This window comes from Chlorocebus sabaeus, chromosome 22 (assembly GCF_047675955.1).
Source record: "Chlorocebus sabaeus isolate Y175 chromosome 22, mChlSab1.0.hap1, whole genome shotgun sequence".
NCBI lineage: Eukaryota > Metazoa > Chordata > Mammalia > Primates > Cercopithecidae > Chlorocebus > Chlorocebus sabaeus.
The window spans coordinates 95,576,768-95,599,848 of NC_132925.1; the positions used below are offsets into that span (position 1 = coordinate 95,576,768).

Sequence of the window (23,081 nt, forward strand, 5' to 3'; positions counted from 1 at the left end):
TACTATGCAGCCATAAAAAAGGATGAGTTCATGTCCTTTGTAGGGACATAGATGAAGCTGGAAACCACCATTCTGAGCAAACTATTGCAAGGACAGAAAACCAAGAACGGCATGTTCTCACTCATAGGTGGGGGATTGAACAATGAGAACACTTGGACACAGGGTGGGGAACATCACACACTGGGACCTGTTGTGGGGTGGGGGGAGGGGGGAGGAATGGCATTAAAAGATGGAGTCTTGCTCTGTCACCCAGGCTGGAGTGCAATGGTGCAATCTCGGCTCACTGCAACCTCCACCTCCTGGGAGCAATTCTCCTGCCTCAGTCTCCCGATTAGCTGGGATTACAGGCATGCACCACCACCCCCTGCTAATTTTTGTATTTTTTAGTAGAGATGGGGTTTCACCATGTTGGCTAGGCTGGTCTTGAACTCCTGACCTCAAGTGATTCCCCTGCTTCAGCCTTCCAAAGTGCTGAGATTACAGGCATAAGCCACTGCTCCTGGCCCAGTCTGAATTTTTATAGAGGATCTTCTTGTTAGGTAGTCCTCAAATTCCCAAGCATTAAATAGTCAAGAAATTAATGCTATGACCAACCTTAAACTTGATTGTTAGAGCAGACACAAGGTACACCTTGCCCACTCCAGGCCTACCACACAGTAAGAGCTAAGCCTCCTGAAGACTTTTGAGCCTGGAGACCTTGTATACAACCATTCTAGGTTAAAATTTTTTTTTCTTTTTAATTCATGAATTTTGTAGGTATACATGTACTTAAATGTTATTGAACATATATATTCAATTGTGAAATAACCTCTTTATAAAAGTAGCAAGTAAAAAAAGATATTCTTTAATAGTTAATTCAATAGTGACCACACTCTCTACTCTCTATATAACTCCATCCCTCAGCACTTCCTCCCTATTTTGGATTTCCCTATCCTCTTCTTGAACTTTATTGAGTCTATAACTCCAACTGCCACCTCAGGAATATCTAAAGAATGGTAATACAATATGGTCTTGAGTCACTAAACCACCTCTATGATAAGCTAAGCCTCAAAGTTAGACATCAAGATATACAGTATATAGTGTTCCAAGATATCCTAAGAGGTGATTTTTAAGAAGTTCTGTTAATTGTGAGTATTCTGAGTTCATCTTAAGAAATGTGTCTTGGCTGAGTGTGGTGGCTCACACTTGTAATCCCAGCACTTTGGGAGGCTGAGGTAGGTGGATCACCTGAGACCAGGAGTTCCAGACCAGCCTGACCAACATGGAAAAACCCTGTCTCTACTAAAAATACAAAATTAGCCAGGCATGGTGGGCACATGCCTGTAATCCCAGCTACTTGGGAGGCTGAGACAGGAGAATCGCTTGAACCTGGGAGGCGGAGGCTGTGGTGAGCCAAGATTGCTCCATTGAACTCCAGCCTGGGCAACAAGAGCGAAACTCTGTCTCAAAAAATAAAAAAAAAATTAAAAAACCCACAAACAAAGAAAGGTGTCTTGAATCCTTCTAAAATTACAATACAACTGATACTCAGGTGTTGGCAAAATAATATGAATTGAAAGTTACTTCAAATAAATATGACATTTAGCATGGGTTCTTAACCCATTTATGCCTAGTGTTACATTATTGGAACACTGAGCTTGTGGGAGTTATTTCTATCCTACTGCTCAAGGGCATCACCAAGGGCTGATTTTTCACACAAAAAAATTTGCAACCTCTGGCATAAATGGGTTAAGTGTTCTCTATACTGAGATTTATTTTTATAATAAAAATTATATTTTAAAGATGGGAATCTGTCCATGTTGCCCAGGCTGGCATCAAACTCAGCTTCCTGAGTAGCTGGGACTATAGGTACACGCCACTGCATCCAGTTTGATATTTTAAATAGTAGCCATTTGCTTAATATACCATCTAATAAATCACTCACTAGTCTGGGTCCCATTTTCTCAACTGTAATGATTATTAGCAAACTGCTAATCTTCAGGGTTAACTTACATTCTGTTCAAAATTTTAAAACTAGTACTCTCTATACCAAGCCAAGACAAAAACTTAAGGAAGTACCTTGGACCACTGCAACAGCTTGTGATAGAAGTACATAGCACTGATTCCGATTCTTCCCAGTACACCGTTATCTACTTTACTGTTTTGTGGATCTTTGCTAACTGAAACACAAATAGGCATATAAAAGAAAATAAAATAGTCACTTAAAATGACAGAAGAGGCAAACTAATACAGAATTATTGATACCACCATAAAGACCAGGTGTTGGCAAGCTGTGCCCTGTTTCCTGTTTTCCTGTGCCAACAATTGTTTTCCTGTTTTCAAAGCATCGTTTAAAAAGAAAATAAAACTATGTGATAGAGATCACATGTGGTGTGTTCAAAGTCTAAAATATTGACTATCTGGCTTTTTACAGAAGCAGTTTGCCAACCCCTGATAAAGTCTACAGTAGTAAAGAGCTCACGTCAAAAACAAAACAAATTCAAAACTATATAAATTCTGTTGACTTGTAAGAGTAGAGAGAGTTAAATTATTTAAACAACTTAAATAATTCAAAAATTCAGGTGCTCCACTATAATTTGCTAGCAATAGTTTTACCAATCTGAGTGAAAAGAAAAATAAGAATATGAAACATTTGATACTAAAACACCAATTCCTGACCTTTTCCCATAATCTAACTTAACAATAAATAGATGGAAAAATTCAGAAAGAGAAGGAAGAGTGTCTGAAGCCTGCATTAATTTATCCACAACATGGAAAATATTCAAGAGTTTTACATTCCTGTTTTTTTTTTTTTTTTGAATTTCACATTCTTGTTAAGAACACTGCCACTGGCTGAGCTGTGGCTTATGTCTGTAATACCAGTGCTTTGAGAGGCTGACGTGAGAGGATCCCCTGAGCACAAGAGTTCGAGACTAGCCTGGGCAATGAAGCAAGACTCTGTGTCTACAAAAAACAAAAAAATTAGCTGGGTGTAATGATATGTGCCTGTAGTCCAAGCTACTTGGGAGGCTGAGGCAGGAGAAGTGCTTGAGCCCAGGAGTTTGAGGCTGTGGTGAGCTATGACCGCACCCCTGTACTCCAGCCTGGGTAACAGAGGAAGACCCTGTCTCTAAAAAACAAAAAAGAACACTGCACCATCCTCATACAAAATATTCAGGCCAATAGTTACATTTTACCTGTTTCAGCAAATTCACAAAAGGGAGTATCTGGTCTTTCATCTTCACAGTTTTTTGTGAGTGTTTCAGCAATGCAAACACAAAATGTCTGGAAATCTGCAAATTTTTCACAGCCCATTTTTACGTTAATGTATAATCTTCCCAATTTGGTCCAGTCACCTTTTTCTTTACAATGCTATCAAAATTATTAAAAACAAAACAAAAGAGAAAGAAAAAGAATGAAAACTATGTCATTTATGCAAACATGTCTTTAGGCATTAGATATACATAAATTAATATGTATGTCTAATGTTTTAGGCATTAGATATACATAAATTAATAAGACAAAATCTGCAGATCTTATAAACTTACTGACAAGCATCACATCAATAACATACTATTGTAGCTTTGCTTTTCTGGCTATAGTAAAGCCTCTATAAATTCCAAATAGCAATGCACATTTGTTTTAATTATCCAGGTCTTAAAGTATTTAACTGTATTTACCCCCAAACCTGAACCTGACAGTGGGGATGGATTTATGGAAAACAGAGATGAGTAGCATAATTTGAACTGTCTCCACAGCAATGCATTATTTTACTACTTTTAGAAAGTGCATTTTAATGTTATCTGGCCATTTATAATTTGGGCCCACATATCGTTTTGGACACTACGTTTTACAAAAGTGGCCACAAAGTGAATTTCAGTCAACTTATTATCTTTGTACAATTTCTGTTATAAACTAAAAAAGTTTTTCACATCAAAAGTCTTAAGAATATAAAAGTACTAATTAAAACCAGAGAAACAATTACTACATGAATACAAACGTGATACTAAATTTAAAAGTAAAAATCATCCTGAAGGTCCTCATTTCTTATACTCTAAATGGTTGGAGAGTTCAGTGTGATCTGGGATTTCCCCCATCATTTCATGTATTGTAGCCATCCATGACAAGTACCTCAGCTTTCTTACGCACTCAGCAAGTCTGCCCGGCCTCAAGAATTAAAGATTAAGCTCTGAATTATTATTTCACTTTAATATAATTTTGAAACTGAATAATTTTTAGAATTATTTTTAATACAGTTCACAACTCTAGAAATTAAAATGTTTGCCTTTCAAAATATTAACTTGTAAGAAAAACAAAACTTCCTTTCCTTGAGCATTTTTGCTGTATAACAGCCACATTTCTAAAACTTCTCATAAAACGGGGTTATTATTCAAAACGTTTTTGTTGCTATTGATTTGCGGAGATCCCAGCAATGTATTTAAAATAATAAATGTCATACCTCTAATTTATTCAAGGCTGAATCTAAATCACACTTCCAGTTCTTTTTAAATTGCCTCATCTGTAACCTTTAACAACAGAAAAGAGTTAATTATACTATATTCACCCCTTAAAAGTCACTGCCGCTTCTACTTAATCTGTCCTATAGTTTATAAGAAACCAGAGGAAAAAATGAATGTATATAATATGCTATAAACATTCTTCAGAGCTGGAAAAAGGCAGCTATACAGACACCTACTTTATATTATTTCCTCCCCAAAACAGTAAGAAGGAAAAAGCAAATTCCACATGAAATCATACCTTCAGCCTAACTTGTACACAGAGCATGTCAAAACTTCAAAATAACTGTGACTAAAAGGAGAAAAAAAATACCAAATCCTGGCACATGATCTCTACTGCTCCTGCCCTACCCTTACTGCTCCACCCTACCCTTACTGCTCCACAGGATTTGTAGCAATCAAAGACAGACCAAACAAAAACAGAGCAAGTAAACACACAAAACCTGATGGGGAGAATTGAAGAGGGAAACTACCAGAAAGATTTAACAATAATTTAAAAATGCTGCTACAAAGGCTAAGTCCACATTAAGTTTGAAAATGCTAAAAAAAAACAAAAAAAAAAAAACAAAAAAAAAACAACCACGTCTGGGTAGATCAGAACCACGAGGAAGGATTTTAAAAGTCTGTATGATTTAAAGAAGACAATTTTTGAAATGCATAGTTTTTGGAAAAGAAAAAAAGACAAAAATGAAAGAAACACACTTTGGCAATTAGAAGAAAAGAAAAAAAAAGGCAGAGGGAATAAGAAGGTGCCATTGAACTAGGAGTATTATGTAATACCCAAATATGAGTTCATCAATTTTGGTAATTTATCTAGAGCATTAAGAAGGAAGAACATACGATCACATTTGGGATTAAGAAAAAAAAAACAATTTTCTAACTCCTTTTATGAAGCAAGTATAACTAATATTTAAACTAGATAGACAGCCTGTGTGAGGTGGCTCACACCAGAAATCTCAGCACTATGGAAGGCCGAGGTGGGCAGATCCCTTGAGCCCAGGAGTTTGAGACCAGCCTGGTTACCATAGTGAATCCTACCTCTGCAAAAATTAGCTGGGTGTGGTGGCCTGCACCTGTACCACCAGCTACTTGGGAGACTGAGATGGGAGGATTACCTAAGCCCAGGAGGTCCAGGCTGCAGTGAGTTGTAACTGCATTACTGCACTCCAGCCTGGGAAATAGAGCAAGATCCTGTCTCAATCCATCAATAGTCAAACAAAAAACAGTAGCTTTTATAGATACAAAAAAAATTACATAATGATACAGAAAATCTCATTTACAATAGCACCCAAAATATGAAGTACTTATACAAGGAAAATCATAAAACACTCCTGAAAGACACATTACTACTACTTGGAGTTAGGAAGTTGATACTAAATATATGGAGAAGCGTACATGCAAGAAGATCCAGGAAAACACCGAAAAACGATGAAAAAGAATTATCCCTACCAAATATTAAAACGTACTATTAAAGCTTCTGTAGTTACTATAGTGTGGTTCCAGTGCAGGAATAGGCAAACAGGCCAGTGGAATAAAATACAAAGTTGAGAAACAGATCCCATTGTATATGAAATTTAGTATATGATAAGGGTGGCATCTCAAATCACTGGAGGTAAATATGGACATTTTATTTTCTTTTATTTTATTCATTATTTTTTGAGACGGAGTCTTGCTCTGTTGCCCAGGCTGGAGTGCAGTGGCGCTATCTCCGCTCACTGCAAGCTCTGCCTCCCAGGTTCACGCCATTCTCCTGCCTCAGCCTTCCGAGTAGCTGGGACTACAGGCATCCACCACCACACCCAGCTAACTTTTTGTATTTTTAGTAGAGACAGGGCTTCACTGTGTTCGCCAGAATGGTCTCAATCTCTGACCTCATGATCTGCCCACCTCGGCCTCCCAAAGTGTTGGGATTACAGGTGTGAGCCACCACGCCGGGCCAAGATGGACATTTTAATACATGTTGTTGGGAAAGTTGGATAATCATTTGGAAAAAATAAAACTGAATCAATTTCACACAACATATCCAAGAGAAAAAACTCCACGTAGATTAAAAACCTAACTGTAAAAATGAAATCATACAAGTAGAAGAAAACATGTGCCAGTTTGCCTAAAACCTTCATGTAGAGAAATGATGACTCAAAATCCACATGCAATAAAACATAACCTTGACTCAAAACTGAGAAAAAGATTGAAATATAAGGTGGCATAAAAATAAAACTTTTTGCATGGTAAAAAACACTAGAAGGTCAAAAGACAACTGACAAACTGGAAGAAAAATTGCAATATATACTACAAAGCGTTAATACCTGTAAGAACTCTAAAAGTTTAACCAAAGAACCAAAACCTAATAGAAAAAGGAGGAAAAAAAAGTGAAGAGTTCACATAAAACATGTAAACATAGCCCTCAAATATATGAATAGAAAATGCTCAAATTCATTTATGAGAGAAATGCAAGCTAAAACACCATTTGTCACCTAATAGATTAGCAAACATTAAAAAATGTTCTAATACATTATGTTAGAAAGCTAGGCTGAAAAAGGCAGTCTCATATTTCTGATGGGAACACAAATGAGTACAACTATTCTCGAGGAAAATTTGGCAATACCTAACAAAAGTTATATATACTTACCTTTAAAAGTTATAAGTTATATACTTATCTTCACAATTTTTTGACTTCTAAATAAGCTCACAGGAATTTCCAAAAATAGTACATAAAGTCCTGTGTACTCTTCACCCAGCTTTTTCCAATAGTGACATTTTATATACAACCAGGAAACTGACTCTGGTACAATACTGTTAACTACAGGCCTTATTCAGTTTTTATCAGTTTTTACATGTATTTGTGTGTGTGTACGTAACTACAAGTGTTCCATTTCTACAAAGGAACTTTCTCATGGTACCCTTTTATACTCATCCCCTCTCCACTGTCCCTGTCCCCTGCAACCACTAATCGGTTCTCCACTTCTTAGTTTTGTCATCTTAGGGATATTACATAAATGAAATGTATGCATTGTGTAGCATATAGCCTTTTGAGATTAGCTTTTAAAATTCAACATAATTCTCTTGAGATCAATCCAATTTGTTGCACATTTCAATAGTTTCTCCCTCTTTTTACCTCAATAGTATGCCATGGTATGTACCACAGTTTAACTATAACTATTCATTCACCTATTGAAGGATAATCTGAGTTTCTTTTTTTCCAGTTTCTGGTTATTATAATTAAAGCTGCTAAGAACATTTATCTATAAGTTTTTATGTGACCAAAAGTTTTCATTTCTCTAGGATAAATGCCCAGGAGTTCAATAGCTGCCTTTGGCATGTGCATGTTTAGTTTGTAGAGAAACTGTTGAACTGCTTTTCAGAGCGGCTGTACCATTTTATATTCTCACCAACAGCATATGATCCAGTTTATCCACACTCTCCCCAGCATTTGGTGTTAACACCATTTAAAATAAAATTCTATCACTCTGATAGGTGTGTTGTGATATCTCACAAGGTTTTATTTTACATTTCTCTTATGGCTAACAATTTTGAACTTATTTTCATGTGCTTAGTTGCCATCTGCATATCCTCATTGGTGAAATACGTTTATGTCTTTAGCCTATTTTCTTTTTTTTTTTTTTTTGAGACAGTCTCACTCTGTTGCCCAAGCAGGAATGCAGTGGCATGATCTCGATTCACTGCAACCTCTGCCTCCTGGGTTCAAGTGATTCTCCTGGAGCCTCAGCCTCCTAAGTAGCTGGGACTACAGGCATGTGCCACCATGCCTGGGCAACTTTTGTATTTTTAGTAGAGATGGGGTTTTACCATGTTGGCCAGGCTGGTCTCAAACTCCTGATCTCAAGTGATCCGCCCACCTCAGCCTCCCAAAGTGCTGGGATTACAGACGTAAGACATGGTGCCCAGCTCCCATTTTCTAATAGTATCATTTGTTTGTTTATTATTGAATTTTGAGACTTTCAAAATATATTCTCAGCTGGGCACGGTGGCTCATGCCTGTAATCCTAGCAGTTTGGGAGGCCGAGGTAGGTGGACCACGAGGTCAGGAGTTTGAGATCAGCCTGGCTAACATGGTGAAATCCCGTCTCTACTAAAAATACAAAAATTAGCTGTGCATGGTCGCACACATCTGTAATCCCACTACCCGGGAGGCTGAGGCAGGAGAGTAACTTGAACCCAGGAGGTGGAGGTTGCAGTAAGCTGAGATTGTGCCACTGCATTCCAGCCTGGGTGACAGAGCAAGACTCCGTCTTGGGGAAAGAAAAAAAACCCATATATATGTTTTATATAATTATATATATTATATATAATATATATACAATATATTATATATTATACAATATATAATAGACAATGTATAATATGTATTACATATAATATATACATTATATATAATATTGTTATATAGAGAGAGGTTTCCAAATTTTCCCCTATTTTTTCGTAAAAGTTTTATAGGTTTTTGTTTAAATTCATGATTCATTTTGAATTAATTTTTGTATAAAGTGTAGGGTTTGGGTCAAAGTTTTTTGTTTTTTACTATGGCTGTTCAATTGCTCTAGCATCATTTGTTTAAAAAATAGCTTTCTTCCATAAAATTGCTTTTGTACCTTATAAAATCAATTGAACATATTAGTAGTGGTTTATTTCTGGATTCCCTCTGTTCCTTTGATCTATGTGTCTCTCCCTCCATACAATAACACACTTTGTTAATTACTTGATTACTGTTAGTACGTCTTAAAACATTAAGTAGAGTGCATCCTTTTACTTTATCCTATTCTTTTTTTCTTTTTTGAGACAGGGACTCTATCCATCACCCAGGCTGGAGTGCAGTGGTGCAATCATGGCTCACTGCAGTCTCTAATTCTGGGGCTCAAGTGATCCTCCCACCTCAGCCTCCCAAGTAGCTGGGACTACAGGTGCGTGACACTATGCCCAGCTAATTTTTTGTAGAGATGGGGTTTCACCATGTTGCCCAGGCTGGCCTTGAACTCCTGGGCTTAAGTAATCTGCCTGCCTCGCCCTCCCAAAGTGCTGTGATTACAGGTGTGAGCCACTGCATCCAGCCTATTCTTTCTAAAAAGTTGTCTTAGCTGTTCTAGTTCTTTTACCTTTGTACATAAATTTTAGAATATATGTTTTTATATCTACAAAAAAATTTTGCCAGAGGGATTCTGGTAGGAATTGAGTTAAACCAATGGATGAAATTTCGGAGAACTGACACTTTTATTAAGTTTCCCAATCCATGAATGTAGTATGTCTATTTATTTAATTCTTCAGTTTCTTTCATCAGCATTTTGTAACTTTCAGCATATAAGTTTAGCATGTGTTCAGTCAGATTTTTACCTAATTTTTGTTTTTAGCCATTGTAAAGATATTTTTTTTACTTTTTATTTTTTTATTTATTTTATTTTATTTTATTATTATTATTATTTTTAAGTTCTAGGGTACATGTGCATAACGTGCAGGTTTATTACATATGTATAATTGTACCATGTTGGTGTGCTGCACCCATCAACTCGTCAGCACCCATCAACTCATCATTTACATCAGGTATAACTCCCAATGCAATCCCTGCCCCCTACCCCCTCCCCATGATAGGCCCCGGTGTGTGATGTTCCCCTTCCTGAGTCCAAGTGATCTCATTGTTCAGTTCCCACCTATGAGTGAGAACATGCGGTGTTTGGTTTTCTGTTCTTGTGATAGTTTGCTAAGAATGATGGTTTCCAGCTGCATCCATGTCCCTACAAAGGACGCAAACTCATCCTTTTTTATGGCTGCATAGTATTCCATGGTGTATATGTGCCACATTTTCTTAATCCAGTCTGTCACTGATGGACATTTGGGTTGATTCCAAGTCTTTGCTATTGTGAACAGTCCCACAATAAACATACCTGTGCATGTGTCTTTATAGCAGCATGATTTATAATCCTTTGGGTATATACCCAATAATGGGATGGCTGGGTCATATGGCACATCTAGTTCTAGATCTTTGAGGAATCGCCATACTGTTTTCCATAATGGTTGAACTAGTTTACAATCCCACCAACAGTGTAAAAGTGTTCCTATTTCTCCATAGCCTCTCCAGCACCTGTTGTTTCCTGACTTTTTAATGATTGCCATTCTAACTGGTGTGAGATGGTATCTCATTGTGGTTTTGATTTGCATTTCTCTGATGGCCAGTGATGATGAGCATTTTTTCATGTGTCTGTTGGCTGTATGAATGTCTTCTTTTGAGAAATGTCTGTTCATATCCTTTGCCCACTTTTTGATGGGGTTGTTTGTTTTTTTCTTGTAAATTTGTTTGAGTTCTTTGTAGGTTCTGGATATTAGCCGTTTGTCAGTTGAGTAGATTGCAAACATTTTCTCCCATTCTGTAGGTTGCCTGTTCACTCTGATGGTAGTTTCTTTTGCTGTGCAGAAGCTCTTTAGTTGAATTAGATCCCATTTGTCAATTTTGGCTTTTGCTGCCGTTGCTTTTGGTGTTTTAGACATGAAGTCTTTGCCCATGCCTATGTCCTGAATGGTACTACCTAGGTTTTCTTCCAGGATTTTTATGGTATTAGGTCTAACATTTAAAGAGCCCGCATCTCCAAGACAATCCTAAGTCAAAAGAACAAAGCTGGAGGCATCACGCTACCTGACTTCAAACTATACTACAAGGCTACAGTAACCAAAACAGCATGGTACTGGTACCAAAACAGAGATATAGACCAATGGAACAGAACAGAGTCCTCAGAAATAATACCACACATCTACAGCCATCTGATCTTTGACAAACCTGAGAGAAACAAGAAACGGGGAAAGGATTCCCTATTTAATAAATGGGAAAATTGGCTAGCCATAAGTAGAAAGCTGAAACTGGATCCTTTCCTTACTCCTTATACGAAAATTAATTCAAGATGGATTAGAGACTTAAATGTTAGACCTAATACCATAAAAATCCTGAAAGATACTGTTTTAAATGTTGGTTTCCCTAGTTCGTTTTCAGTATATAGAAATATGGTTGATTTTTTTGTTGATGTTTATGCTGCAACCTTGCTGCACTCATTAGTTCTAGGAGTGTTTTGTTTTGTTTTGTTTTTTGGTACATTCCTTGGCATATATGTAGAAAATGTCATCTGCAAATATGGACAGTTTTATTTCTTTACTTCCAATCTGTATGCTAGCTATTTCCATTTCTTGCCTTACACTGGCTAAGATTTATCATAGTATGTTGAATGAGAGTGGTATCAGTGAACATCCTTGCCACGTTCCCAATCTTAGGAAGAAGCATCCAGTCTTTCATCTAAATATAATATTTGCTGTAGGTTTCTTACAGATACTCTTTGTGAAGTTAAAGAATTTCTTCCTTTATTCATAATTTGCTGAGTTTTAAAAATAATGCATGGATACTGCATTTTGTCAAATGATTTTCTGAACTGAATAATCATGTGGCTTTTCTTCTTATACTGTAGATATGGTGAATTACATTGATTGATTTTCAAATATTGAACCATCTTTGCATTCTTGGAATAAACCCTATTTGGTCATGGTGTACAATTCTTTTTACAAATTCCTGGATTCAATATGGTAATATTTTACTGAGAATTTCTGCATCAAAGCTCAGGAGAGATAACACAAATTTGTAATTTTATTTTATTTTCCTTTTTTTTTTTTTTTTTTTTTGAGACAGACTTTCACTTTTGTCCAGGCTGGAGTGCAATGGTCCAATCTCAGCTCACTGCAACCTCCGCCTCCCAGGTTCAAGGGATTCTCCTGCCTTAGCCTATCAAGTAGCTGGGATTATAGGCATGCACCACCATGCCCAGCTAATTTTTTATTTTTAGTAGAGACGGGGTTTCACCATGTTGGTCAGGCTGGCCTCAAACTCCTGACCTCAGGTGATCCACCTGCCTCGGCTTCTCAAAGTGCTGGGATTACAGGTGTGAGTCACCGTGTCCGGCCGTAGTTTTCTTTTCTTTTCTTTTTTTTTTTGGGGGGGGGGATATTCTGTGTGTCTGGTTTTTGTGTCTGGGTAACACTGGTATCAAAATATGCAGGTAAATGTTCCCTCCTTTATGTTTTCTGGAAGAGACTGCGTAAATCCATGCTGATTCTTCTTTGAATGACTGGTAGAATTGTCCGATGAAACTATCTTGCCCTTGAAATGCTTTTTCGGAAGCTTTTAAATGATGGACTAAATTTCTTCCATAGTTATAAGACTATTTAGATGATCTAGTTTTTATTGCATCAACTTTGTTTTTTTGTGGTTTTTAAGGACTTGCTCCATTTCATCTATGTTGCTGAGTTTATGTCAAGTTGCTCAAGGCAATCCCTTATTATCACTTTAACGGCTGCAGTAACTGCACTGATAACCCTGGTCTCATTCCTGGTATTGGTAATTCATGTCTTCATGTCTGCTTTTTTTTCAGTCTTGCTAAGAGGCTTATTAATTTTATTGATCTTTTCAAAGAAATAGCTTTTTGTTTCATTGATTTACTTTTTGTTTTCGGCTTCATTGATTCATATTTTTACCTCTATTGCCTTTCTTATGCTTGCTTTGAGTTTATTTTGCTCTTATTTTTCCTTGTTTTGTGAGGTGGGAGCTTAGAGTATTGTGTAACGGATTTTCCTCTCAGGATTGCTTTATCTGCATCCCCAAGTTGTGATATATTTTCATTTTTATTCAGTTCTAACAGTTCACTTAGTTTTGAGACTTTCTCTTCACATGTGGATTATAGAGAAGTGTGTTGTTTAATTTCCAAGTGTTTGGAGATTTTCCTATTATACCTCCATTGTTGATTTCCAGTTTGATTCTATTACAGTCAAATAATCTACTCTGTATAGTTTTAATTGTTTTAAATTTTTTGAGGTTTATTATCCAGGATATGGTCTACCTTGCTGAATGTTCCATAGATGCTTGAAAAGAATATGTATTCTGTTGTTTTGGGGTACAGTGTTCTATAAATGTCTATTAAATCCTGTTGATTGATGGTGGTATTTAGTTCTACATCCTTGCTGATTTCCTAGTATTTCTATCAATCATTGAGAGAGGGATATTGAAGTCCCCAACTATAATTATAGATTTGTCCATTTCTCCTTTCAATTCTATAATTTTGTTTCATGTATTTTGAAGCTGTTTTTTTGGTGCATATACTTCATAACTGCTATGTTTTCTTGGCGTATTGATCATCTTATTATGTAGTGTCCCTCTTTGTAACTGTAATTTTCTTTGCTCTGAAGTCTATTTAATTTGTTATTAATATAATCACTCATGCTCCTTTTCAAACTAATGTTTGCATGGTATATTGTTTCAACTACCTATATCCTTATAATGGAAGTTAATTTCTTTTAAAGGGCATACAGTTATACTTTTATATGTATTCTGCCAACTGCAATCCTTTAATTATTGTATTTAGAACATTTACACAAACAGTGTATCTGGGATATCACTCTAAATAAATTCATAGAGACATTCTTCATTTTTTTATGGCTTGATTGTGTGGATATACTATATTATTCGTCTACTGTATTGGTATTTATATTGTTCCTAATATTTTGCAAGTATAAACAATGCTGCAATGAATAACCTTGGGTGTGCATATGTTTGTATTGACAGAGGTGTATTTTCAGGGTACATTTGTAGAATTGGGATTGCTGAGTCAACAGGTGAGTGTACTAGAGCAACAACTAAAAATATGCATATACAAAGAGAGATGCTAAAAAACTATAGCTAATCAGAATGGAATTCTAAAAAATGTTCGAGTACTCCCCACAGGAAAATAGAAAAAGGGAAACAGGAGATAAAAAGTAAATAATAAAGTTGCACACTTAAGCTTCAACATTTCAATACTCACTTTAAATGTAGAAGTTTTAAAATAATCGCTGAATGTTAAGAAATTTCCTAGGTTATAGGCACATATAAATTCTCACTAATGTCCTGAATATAAATGTTAAAATTCTTTCTAGCAGCCTTATCTTCTGTGAAAGTCTTTCAAATGAACTGTAAACTAGCCAATTAAAAATATAATCAAAATCAAAATATAAATGAGTATTAAAATTCATTTGACTACTTTGGGATGCTGAAGCAGGCAGATCACTTGAGCTCAGGAGTTCGAGACCAGACTAGGCAACATGTTGAAATCCTGCCTCTGAAAAAAATACAAAAAAAGTTAGCTAGGGCATAGTGGCACATGCCTGTAGTCCCAGAGAGTTGGGAGGCTAAGGTGAGAGAATTGCTTGAGCCTGAGAGGTTGAGGCTGCAGTGAGCCATGAGCCATGATTGCACCACTGCACTCCAGCTTGGGAGACAGAGGGAGATACTGTCTCAAAGAAAAAAAATAACTGCTTAGTGCAGAATAGGGTGATTATTTCAAAGAGTCAAGAAAATTCAAATACAAAATAACACATACTATCTTCTTTTTCTTTTGCCTTGGAGCTGGGTTCACATGCTCAATTATGATCTAAACTCCTTAACTATCCAGTTATTATCCTATTCTCTCAAAACTCTCCATCATCAAATAGGTCACCAATGTTAATACCTCTTAAAGAATACTATATACAGTCATGCATCATTTGATGGGTATATGTCTTTTTTTTGAGACAGAGTCTTGCTCTGTCGTCCAGGCTGGAGTGCAGTGGCACAATCTTGGCTCACTGCCACCTCTGCTTTCCAGGTTCAAGCGATTCTCCCACCTCAGCCTCCTGAGTGGCTGGGACTACAGGCGGGCACCACTATACCCAGCTGATTTTTCTATTTTTTGTAGAGATGAGGTTTCACATGTTGGCCAGGCTAGTCTCAAACTCCCAACCTCAGGTGATCCACCTGCCTCAGGCTCCCAAAGTGCTGGGATTACAGGCATGAGCCACTGCACCCGGCTGGGGATATGTCCTCAGAAATGTGTCTTTACCTGATTTCATCTTTGTGTGATCACCATAAGGGTGTACTCACACAAACCTAGATGGTACAGCCTACTATTCACCTAGGCTATATGATATAGCCTGTTGTTCCTAGGCTACCAACCTGTACAGCATGTTATTGTACTGAATACTGTAGGCAACTGTAACACAAACTGTAGACTTTACAAATACTATATACTTAGGCTACACTTAATTTAGAAAAAAAAGTTTTTCTTTCTTCAATGTTAACTTTAATTTACTGTAACTTTACAAATTGTATTTAAACTTTTTGACTCTTTTGTAATAACACCCAGCTTAAAACAGAAACACAAACATGTTCTCTATATCCTTATTCTATAAACTTTTTTCTGTTTTTGAAAATTTTTATTTTTATCTTTTTACTTTGTAAACTGTTTTGTTAACAACTAAGACACAAACACACGCACTAGCCTAGGCCTACAGAGAATAAGGATCATCAATATCACTGTCTTCCACCTCTACATCTTGTCTCTCTGGAAGGTCTATGGGTCAATCACATCTGTTAGTCATGTGAGCTCTCTGCCATAGCTGCCACTGCCCAAAATGGGAAAAGTTTTTCACATATCGCTCTGGGGAAGAATAAACTCAATGATTGGAAGACAACATCAATGCACCCTACTTAAAAACAAATTAGACTCCAGAACTATATGCTCGATGAATTATACTTTTCTTACAAAAAATTTGTTTCCTAGGTAGTCCTCAAAATCTATTTAGCCTAAACAGTGTCACAATTTTCATGGAAAACATGAATATTGTTAATTACCAGTAATGAAATTTAAAAAATCATAGAACTTGGAAAACTCAAATGAATTTCAATGCTAGTGATTGAAGGGAAGTAGTATTACTTAGAGCTGCAATTCTTTTAACTGCACCGAGGCATCTAGGGCACAATGGCAAACTCACCAGGACACCACAGGTTATTTTAAGTTTTCAGGCTGACATCTGTCAGACACCGAACAAATTACTACTATTAACTTGTTTGGACCTAACTAGTTAATAAATGGGACAGTTAATACCTTTCTTTTGGCCTAGGGACACAGAACCAAGAAAGTTTGGAAACCTTTGCATTACAGGATAATGAGAAATGAGATAAAAATAGCAATGGAAGCTCCATATTGGAGATTTCTGGGCATTCTGAAGCATTTCAGTAGTTGATTTGATCTTTATCAAATCTAATTACATTTAAAAAGTTATGATTCATTTAAACACATAATTTATATATTTTTTCTATGTATGTTATACTTTAATTTTTTTTTAAGTCGTGACTTTCCTTTTTCTTGGCATATTATGGTACTACTTGGGTACTACTTGTATAGTTGTGAGAGTTTTTTTTTTTTTTTTGAGACTGAGTCTCACTCTGTCGCTCAGGGAGTAACATGATCTCGGCTCACTGTAACCTCCGTCTCCTGGATTCAAGTGATTCTCCTGCCTCATCCTCCTGAGTAGCTGGGATTACAGGCGCGCACGACCACGCTCAGCTAATTTTTGTATTTTTAGTAGAGACAGGGTTTCACCATGTTGGTCAGATTGGTCTTGAACTCCTGACCTTGTGATCCACCCGCTTCAGCCTCACAAAGTGCTGGGATTACAGGCATGAGCCACCGTGCCCGGATTTTTTTTTTTTTAAAGGTCTTTGGAGGCCTACGAGTTGAATAGAGAAAGTAAATAAAGTAGGAGCACTAAAGTATTTTATTAAGATAACAACAAAAAGTGAGTCAAATAGAAAAAAGAATTAAGGTAATTTGTACACATATAAGAGAGTACATTAGGTGTAATTAAGTGGTGAAACAGAAGATATAAGACACTCTTTTTTTTATTATTATACTTTAAGTTCTAGGGTACATGTGCACAATGTGCAGGTTTGTTACACATGTATACATGTGCCATGTTGGTGTGCTGCACCCATCAACTCGTCAGCACCCATCAACTCGTCATTTACATCAGGTATAACTCCCAATGCCATCCTCTCCCCCCTTCCCCCTCCTGACAATAGGCCCTGGTGTGTGATGTTCCCCTTCCCGTGTCCAAGTGATCTCATTGTTCAATTCCCACCTATGAGTGACAATATGCGGTGTTTGGTTTCCTGTTCTTGCGATAGTTTGCTGACAATGATGGTTTCCAGCTGCATCCATGTCCCTACAAAGGACATGAACTCATCCATTTTTATGGCTGCATAGTATTCCATAGTGCATATGTGCCACATTTTCTTAATCCAGTCTGTCACTGATGGACATTTGGGTTGATTCCAAGTCTTTGCTATTGTGAACAGTCCCACAATAAACATATGTGTGCATGTGTCTTTATAGCAGCATGATTTATAATCCTTTGGGTATATACCCAGTAATGGGATGGCTGGGTCATATGGTATTTCTAGTTCTAGATCTTTGAGGAATGGCCATACTGTTTTCCACAATGGTTGAACTAGTTTACAATCCCACCAACGATGTAAAAGTGTTCCTATTTCTCCACAGCCTCTCCAGCACCTGTTGTTTCCTGACTTTTTAATGATTGCCATTCTAACTGGTGTGAGATGGTATCTCATTGTGGTTTTGATTTGCATTTCTCTGATGGCCAGTGATGATGAGCATTTTTTCATGTGTCTGTTGGCTGTATGAATGTCTTCTTTTGAGAAATGTCTGTTCATATCCTTTGCCCACTTTTTGATGGGGTTGTTTGTTTTCTTGTGAATTTGTTTGAGTTCTTTGTAGGTTCTGGATATTAGCCGTTTGTCAGATGAGTAGATTGCAAACATTTTCTCCCATTCTGTAGGTTGCCTGTTCACTCTGATGGTAGTTCTTTTACTGTGCAGAAGCTCTTTAGTTTAATGAGATCCCATTTGTCAATTTTGGCTTTTGTTGCCGTTGCTTTTGGTGTTTTAGACATGAAGTCCTTGCCCATGCCTATGTCCTGAATGGTATTACCTAGGTTTTCTTCTAGGGTTTTTATGGTATTAGGTCTAACATTTAAGTCTCTAATCCATCTTGAATTAATTTTTGTGTAAGGAATAAGGAAGAATCCAGTTTCAGCTTTCCACTTATGGCTAGCCAGTTTTCCCAGCACCATTTATTAAATAGGGAATCCTTTCCCCATTTCTTGTTTTTGTCAGGTTTGTCAAAGATCAGATGGCTGTAGATGTGTGGTATTACTTCTGAGGGCTCTGTTCTGTTTCATTGGTCTATATCTCTGTTTTGGTACCAGTACCATGCTGTTTTGGTTACTGCAGCCTCATAGTATAGTTTGAAGTCAGGTAGCGTGATGCCTCCAGCTTTGTTCTTTTGACTTAGGATTGTCTTGGAGATGTGGGCTCTTTTTTGATGCCATATGAACTTTAAAGCAGTTTTTTCCAATTCTGTGAAGAAAGTCATTGGTACCTTAATGGGGATGGCATTGAATCTATAAATTACCTTGGGCAGTATGGCCATTTTCACAATATTGATTCTTCCTATCCATGAGCATGGAATGTTCTTCCATTTGTTTGTGTCCTCTTTTATTTCACTGAGCAGTGGTTTGTAGTTTTCCTTGAAGAGGTCCCTCACATCCCTTGTAAGTTGGATTCCAAGGTATTTTATTCTCTTTGAAGCTATTGTGAATGGGAGTTCATTCATGATTTGGCTCTCTGTTTGTCTGTTACTGGTGTATAAGAATGCTTGTGATTTTTGCACATTGATTTTTTATCCTGAGACTTTGCTGAAGTTTCTTATCAGCTTAAGGAGATTTTGGGCTGAGACGATGGGGTTTTCTAAATAAACAATCATGTCATCTGCAAACAGGGACAATTTGACTTCTTCTTTTCCTAAGAATACTCTTTATTTCTTTCTCTTGCCTGATTGCCCTAGCCAGAACTTCCAACACTATGTTGAATAGGAGTGGTGAGAGAGGGCATCTCTGTCTTGTGCCAGTTTTCAAAGGGAATGCTTCCAGTTTTTGCCCATTGAGTATGATATTGGCTGTGGGTTTGTCATAAATAGCTCTTATTATTTTGAGATATGTTCCATCAATACTGAATTTATTGAGAGTTTTTAGCACGAAAGGCTGTTGAATTTTGTCAAAGGCCTTTTCTGCATCTATTGAGATAATCATGTGGTTTTTGTCTTTGGTTCTCTTTATATGCTGGATTACGTTTATTGATTTGCGTATGTTGAATCCCCTGCATCTCAGGGATGAAGCCCACTTGATCATGGTGGATAAGCTTTTTGATGTGCTGCTGGATTTGGGTTGCCAGTATTTTATTGAGGATTTTTGCACTGATGTTCATCAGAAAAGATACTCTTTTTACACTGGATGAGCAGGATGTTGAGAGGAAATGAAGTACTGAGAAAAATGAGGTGAGGCTGGCCAGAGGCAGCTCGACTAAAGTAGGGCATAGCCAAGAGATGGGAGAAGGGTTTATGACAGGTAACTATCTAAATGGGCATACAAACAGTTATTAGAATTTTTCCTTCAGCTTTTATAAGTCCCCACCAAGACACATATATTTTGGCATAAATAATAATGATTTTTCTCACCTGGATTTCATTTCCAGAACTGCAGTTATTTCTTGTTTGGAAGCTTGTACTTGATATAAGAGCTTAACAATATAGTTAAAGTGCTCTGGGTCAAGCACCATCCCGGCTTCAACAAGCTGTAGAAGAGAAAAGAAAGAGTGATTATTCTTACAAAAATGTGACAGAATTGAGGAGCCAATGTGTGTGAAACAACTAAGACACTGATGGAAGAAGTGAAACATGGAGACAAGTGGAATAAAACTCATTAAAAAAAATTGAGGCACAGAATCACAAAAAGATATCCTAAGAATTTAAAGCAAAAATGAAAATATTAAGTTTTTGAATTTTCTTCCTGTTCTCTAAGTTATCTCAACCACTTTATCATATATACCTCTTATTTAGTACTCAGTCTGTCTTTTAGTCTAGGACTGGTATTCATACCTCATCCCTGATTGCAAACTTTCTGAGAAGTATTGTTCCTGTGCCTCACACAGGGCTGTGGCCAGAGAAGAATCAGTGATTCCTTGATAAATTAATCACTCAGGTGGATTAACTGCCCACATGTAATATAGCATTTAATTAAAAAAAATCAATTCAAAGATTTTTATCTGTCATTCACATATGACTCATTTCCTGTCTTCTTCATGAGCCTCAACTCTAATGAAGAGAACCAACAAGGGAATATCTGGATACTTCCAGTGTGAGAATGGATGAATGAGAGGCAGGCCTTTTCTGACAGTTCTTCTACATGACATTATCCTGGAAAAGCGAGAAGGTACAAGGTTGTGAGCTGGCAGTCTTATTAGCTGCCCCAGCTCAAATGATCCTCTTGACCTTGGTTCACAGGTATTATGACTAGGTCCTCCAATACCTCCATAATACCTCGAAGGTATTATGACTAGCTACCCTGGACTAGGATTTAGAGAGTTAAGAATGACTCAACTGAGTGGTGTTTGAAATTCTCTGAGCAATATTTTTGCTGATAATTTTCTATGGTTTTATTCTGGTTTTCAGAAAAATTCCCTTTAAGAAATTACTTAAATATCAAAATATATTTTGAATGTTTGAGAGAATGTATGCTTTGTCTCCAGTATAGATCTGAAGGGAGTACTAGGAAGTAAGAATTTGGGGTAGGATAACAAAACAATACCGGGTAAGTGGAGAAGCTACCTGTTTCAAGGTATAATGTGAGATGCTGTAATTTGGCTGTTAGAACTTACAATTATATATTTTGAGATAGAATTTCTTTTAGTGAAGGATAACAGTAACAAGCTGCTAAGAGATTTTTCCCACCTTTGAACTCCAAGGAAAACGGTCTCAAATTTAGTGGTACTAGGCCCCCTTTGAATGGGTCCTAGAAATGCTACCCTAAGCCATGTTATTAAACAATTTTAACTAAAAATAGTTTTGGGAAAAAATCCTGTAAAAATGACTGTTTAAAGTCTGTTCTAAAGATTAGGTTCTAATCCTTAAGCTCTATTAGCTCCTCTAGATTCAGAGCATACTCAATTTTATCTTAAAAGAGGAAAATAGCTCCTCTCCTAAACCTACCAATCCACTACCTTAACAAATAGTTTTCCAAACATTATGAAGTAAAGGAGTGGGCATCATGATTTTTTTTACTGTTATGCTCTACAACATTTGAAAGGGTCACTGGTGGTCTAACTGTATTCACTGACCTTGCAGTGACTTTTGACTAAATGAACAAGGCCAACTATAAACAAACCTGCAAGAGAACAAATCAGTTATCTGGTAACTGACATGCTTTAAAAACTCTAACACTGCTCAAAAACCAGAGTAAATATAAATTGTTTTGTAACACACTAGGTAACAATCTAAGGCAGGACAAAAATAAGATGTTAATTATCTTTTCTCAGTGATATTTATGCTAAATACATGGAGTATGGTATACCAGGATAAAGAGGAGGAAAAGCATCTTTCTCCATGATGATATTATGGTGTTATTACTGAACCCTGAAATAGTCTTAAGAGGGAAATTGGTACTGGTTTTAAACAACTTCCAGAAATGATGGTTCCATATCAGCCATGCAAAAATGAAAATCATTGTCTTTGTTAGATATTCTCCACTAAGGGTAATTTTATTTAGACAGTCACTGAGGGGTACATTTTGCAGAAAGTCAAGTAATTCAGTATCAGACAATTTATGGAATCCTTACTGAGATTTTCTACAACCTCTATGGGTTATCAGCAACTTTTTTTTTTTTCTTTTGAGACGGAGTTTTGCCCCCCTGTTGCCTAGGTTATGGTGCAATCTTGGCTCACTGCAACCTCTGCCCCCCAGCTTCAAGCAATTCTCCTGCCTTAGCCTCCCGAGTAGCTGGGATTACAGGTGTGCACCACCATGCCTGGCTAATTTTTTGTGTGTTTTTAGTAGAGATGGGGTTTCACCATGTTGGTCAGGCTGGTCCTGAACTCCTGACCCTGTGATCTGCCCGCCTCGGCCTCCCAAAGTGCTGGGATTACAGGTGTGAGCCACTGTGACTGGCGATCAGTAACTTTTGATTCAAAACATTTCTAGGCAAGCAATTGTCAAGTTTTATAATGTGAAATCTGAGGTATTCACTCAAATATCTGTTTTTCTGCTAGAGTTCTTCCAATGTTGCTTCTGAAAGAAAACCAGTAGTTTTCCTATCAGGCCTATTCTGAAGTAGATGATTAAGTATCAAATATTAGGAAGTATTTAACAAAAGTTGAATTTTATATTTTTGTCAGTCTTTTTTGGTTTATTTCTGTTGTAAATGATCTCAATTCTTTTAGAGAAAGAAAATTTCATTTAATCATCCTTATCAAGTAGAGATGAAGACAATTCATACATCAAAAAGCAATAATCTGAATGTTTGAAACTGATTTAAGGGGAAGGCTTATCAGCCACTAGAGTATATTTTTATAAACCCTATTTCAAGAGAAATAGAATACTTCTGGAAATAGAATTCTTTGGCATCCAGAATGTGAATAAAAGGCAGCTCAAGCGTATACATGGAAATAATTATTTTCTTGGTTACTTGCCATCAGAGAATAAAAGAAAATAAAACCATACCTTGCAAAAGATATCAATTAAAGCAGGTACAGCATTCCTTAATTTCATAGTTGCCACTTGCTCAAATATGTTTAGTAATATTTTCAGAGAAGGCTGGATAAAACAAAAAAAATTACACTTATTTTC

The 23,081-nt window shown here is 36.8% G+C and overlaps 1 protein-coding gene across 1 annotated transcript in view; it reads right to left on the reverse strand.

Moving 5' to 3' along the window:
• The window catches only part of TOPAZ1 (testis and ovary specific TOPAZ 1), a 92,543-nt gene that overhangs the window by 23,727 nt on the left and 45,735 nt on the right, over window positions 1–23,081 (reverse strand). The window contains exons 11-15 of the mRNA XM_038004087.2: window positions 22,956–23,048; window positions 19,919–20,034; window positions 4,439–4,505; window positions 3,177–3,351; window positions 2,059–2,159 (exon numbers count right to left, since the gene is read on the reverse strand). Coding sequence (XP_037860015.2) covers window positions 2,059–2,159; window positions 3,177–3,351; window positions 4,439–4,505; window positions 19,919–20,034; window positions 22,956–23,048 — 552 coding nt within the window. The remainder of the gene's footprint in view (window positions 1–2,058; window positions 2,160–3,176; window positions 3,352–4,438; window positions 4,506–19,918; window positions 20,035–22,955; window positions 23,049–23,081) is intronic.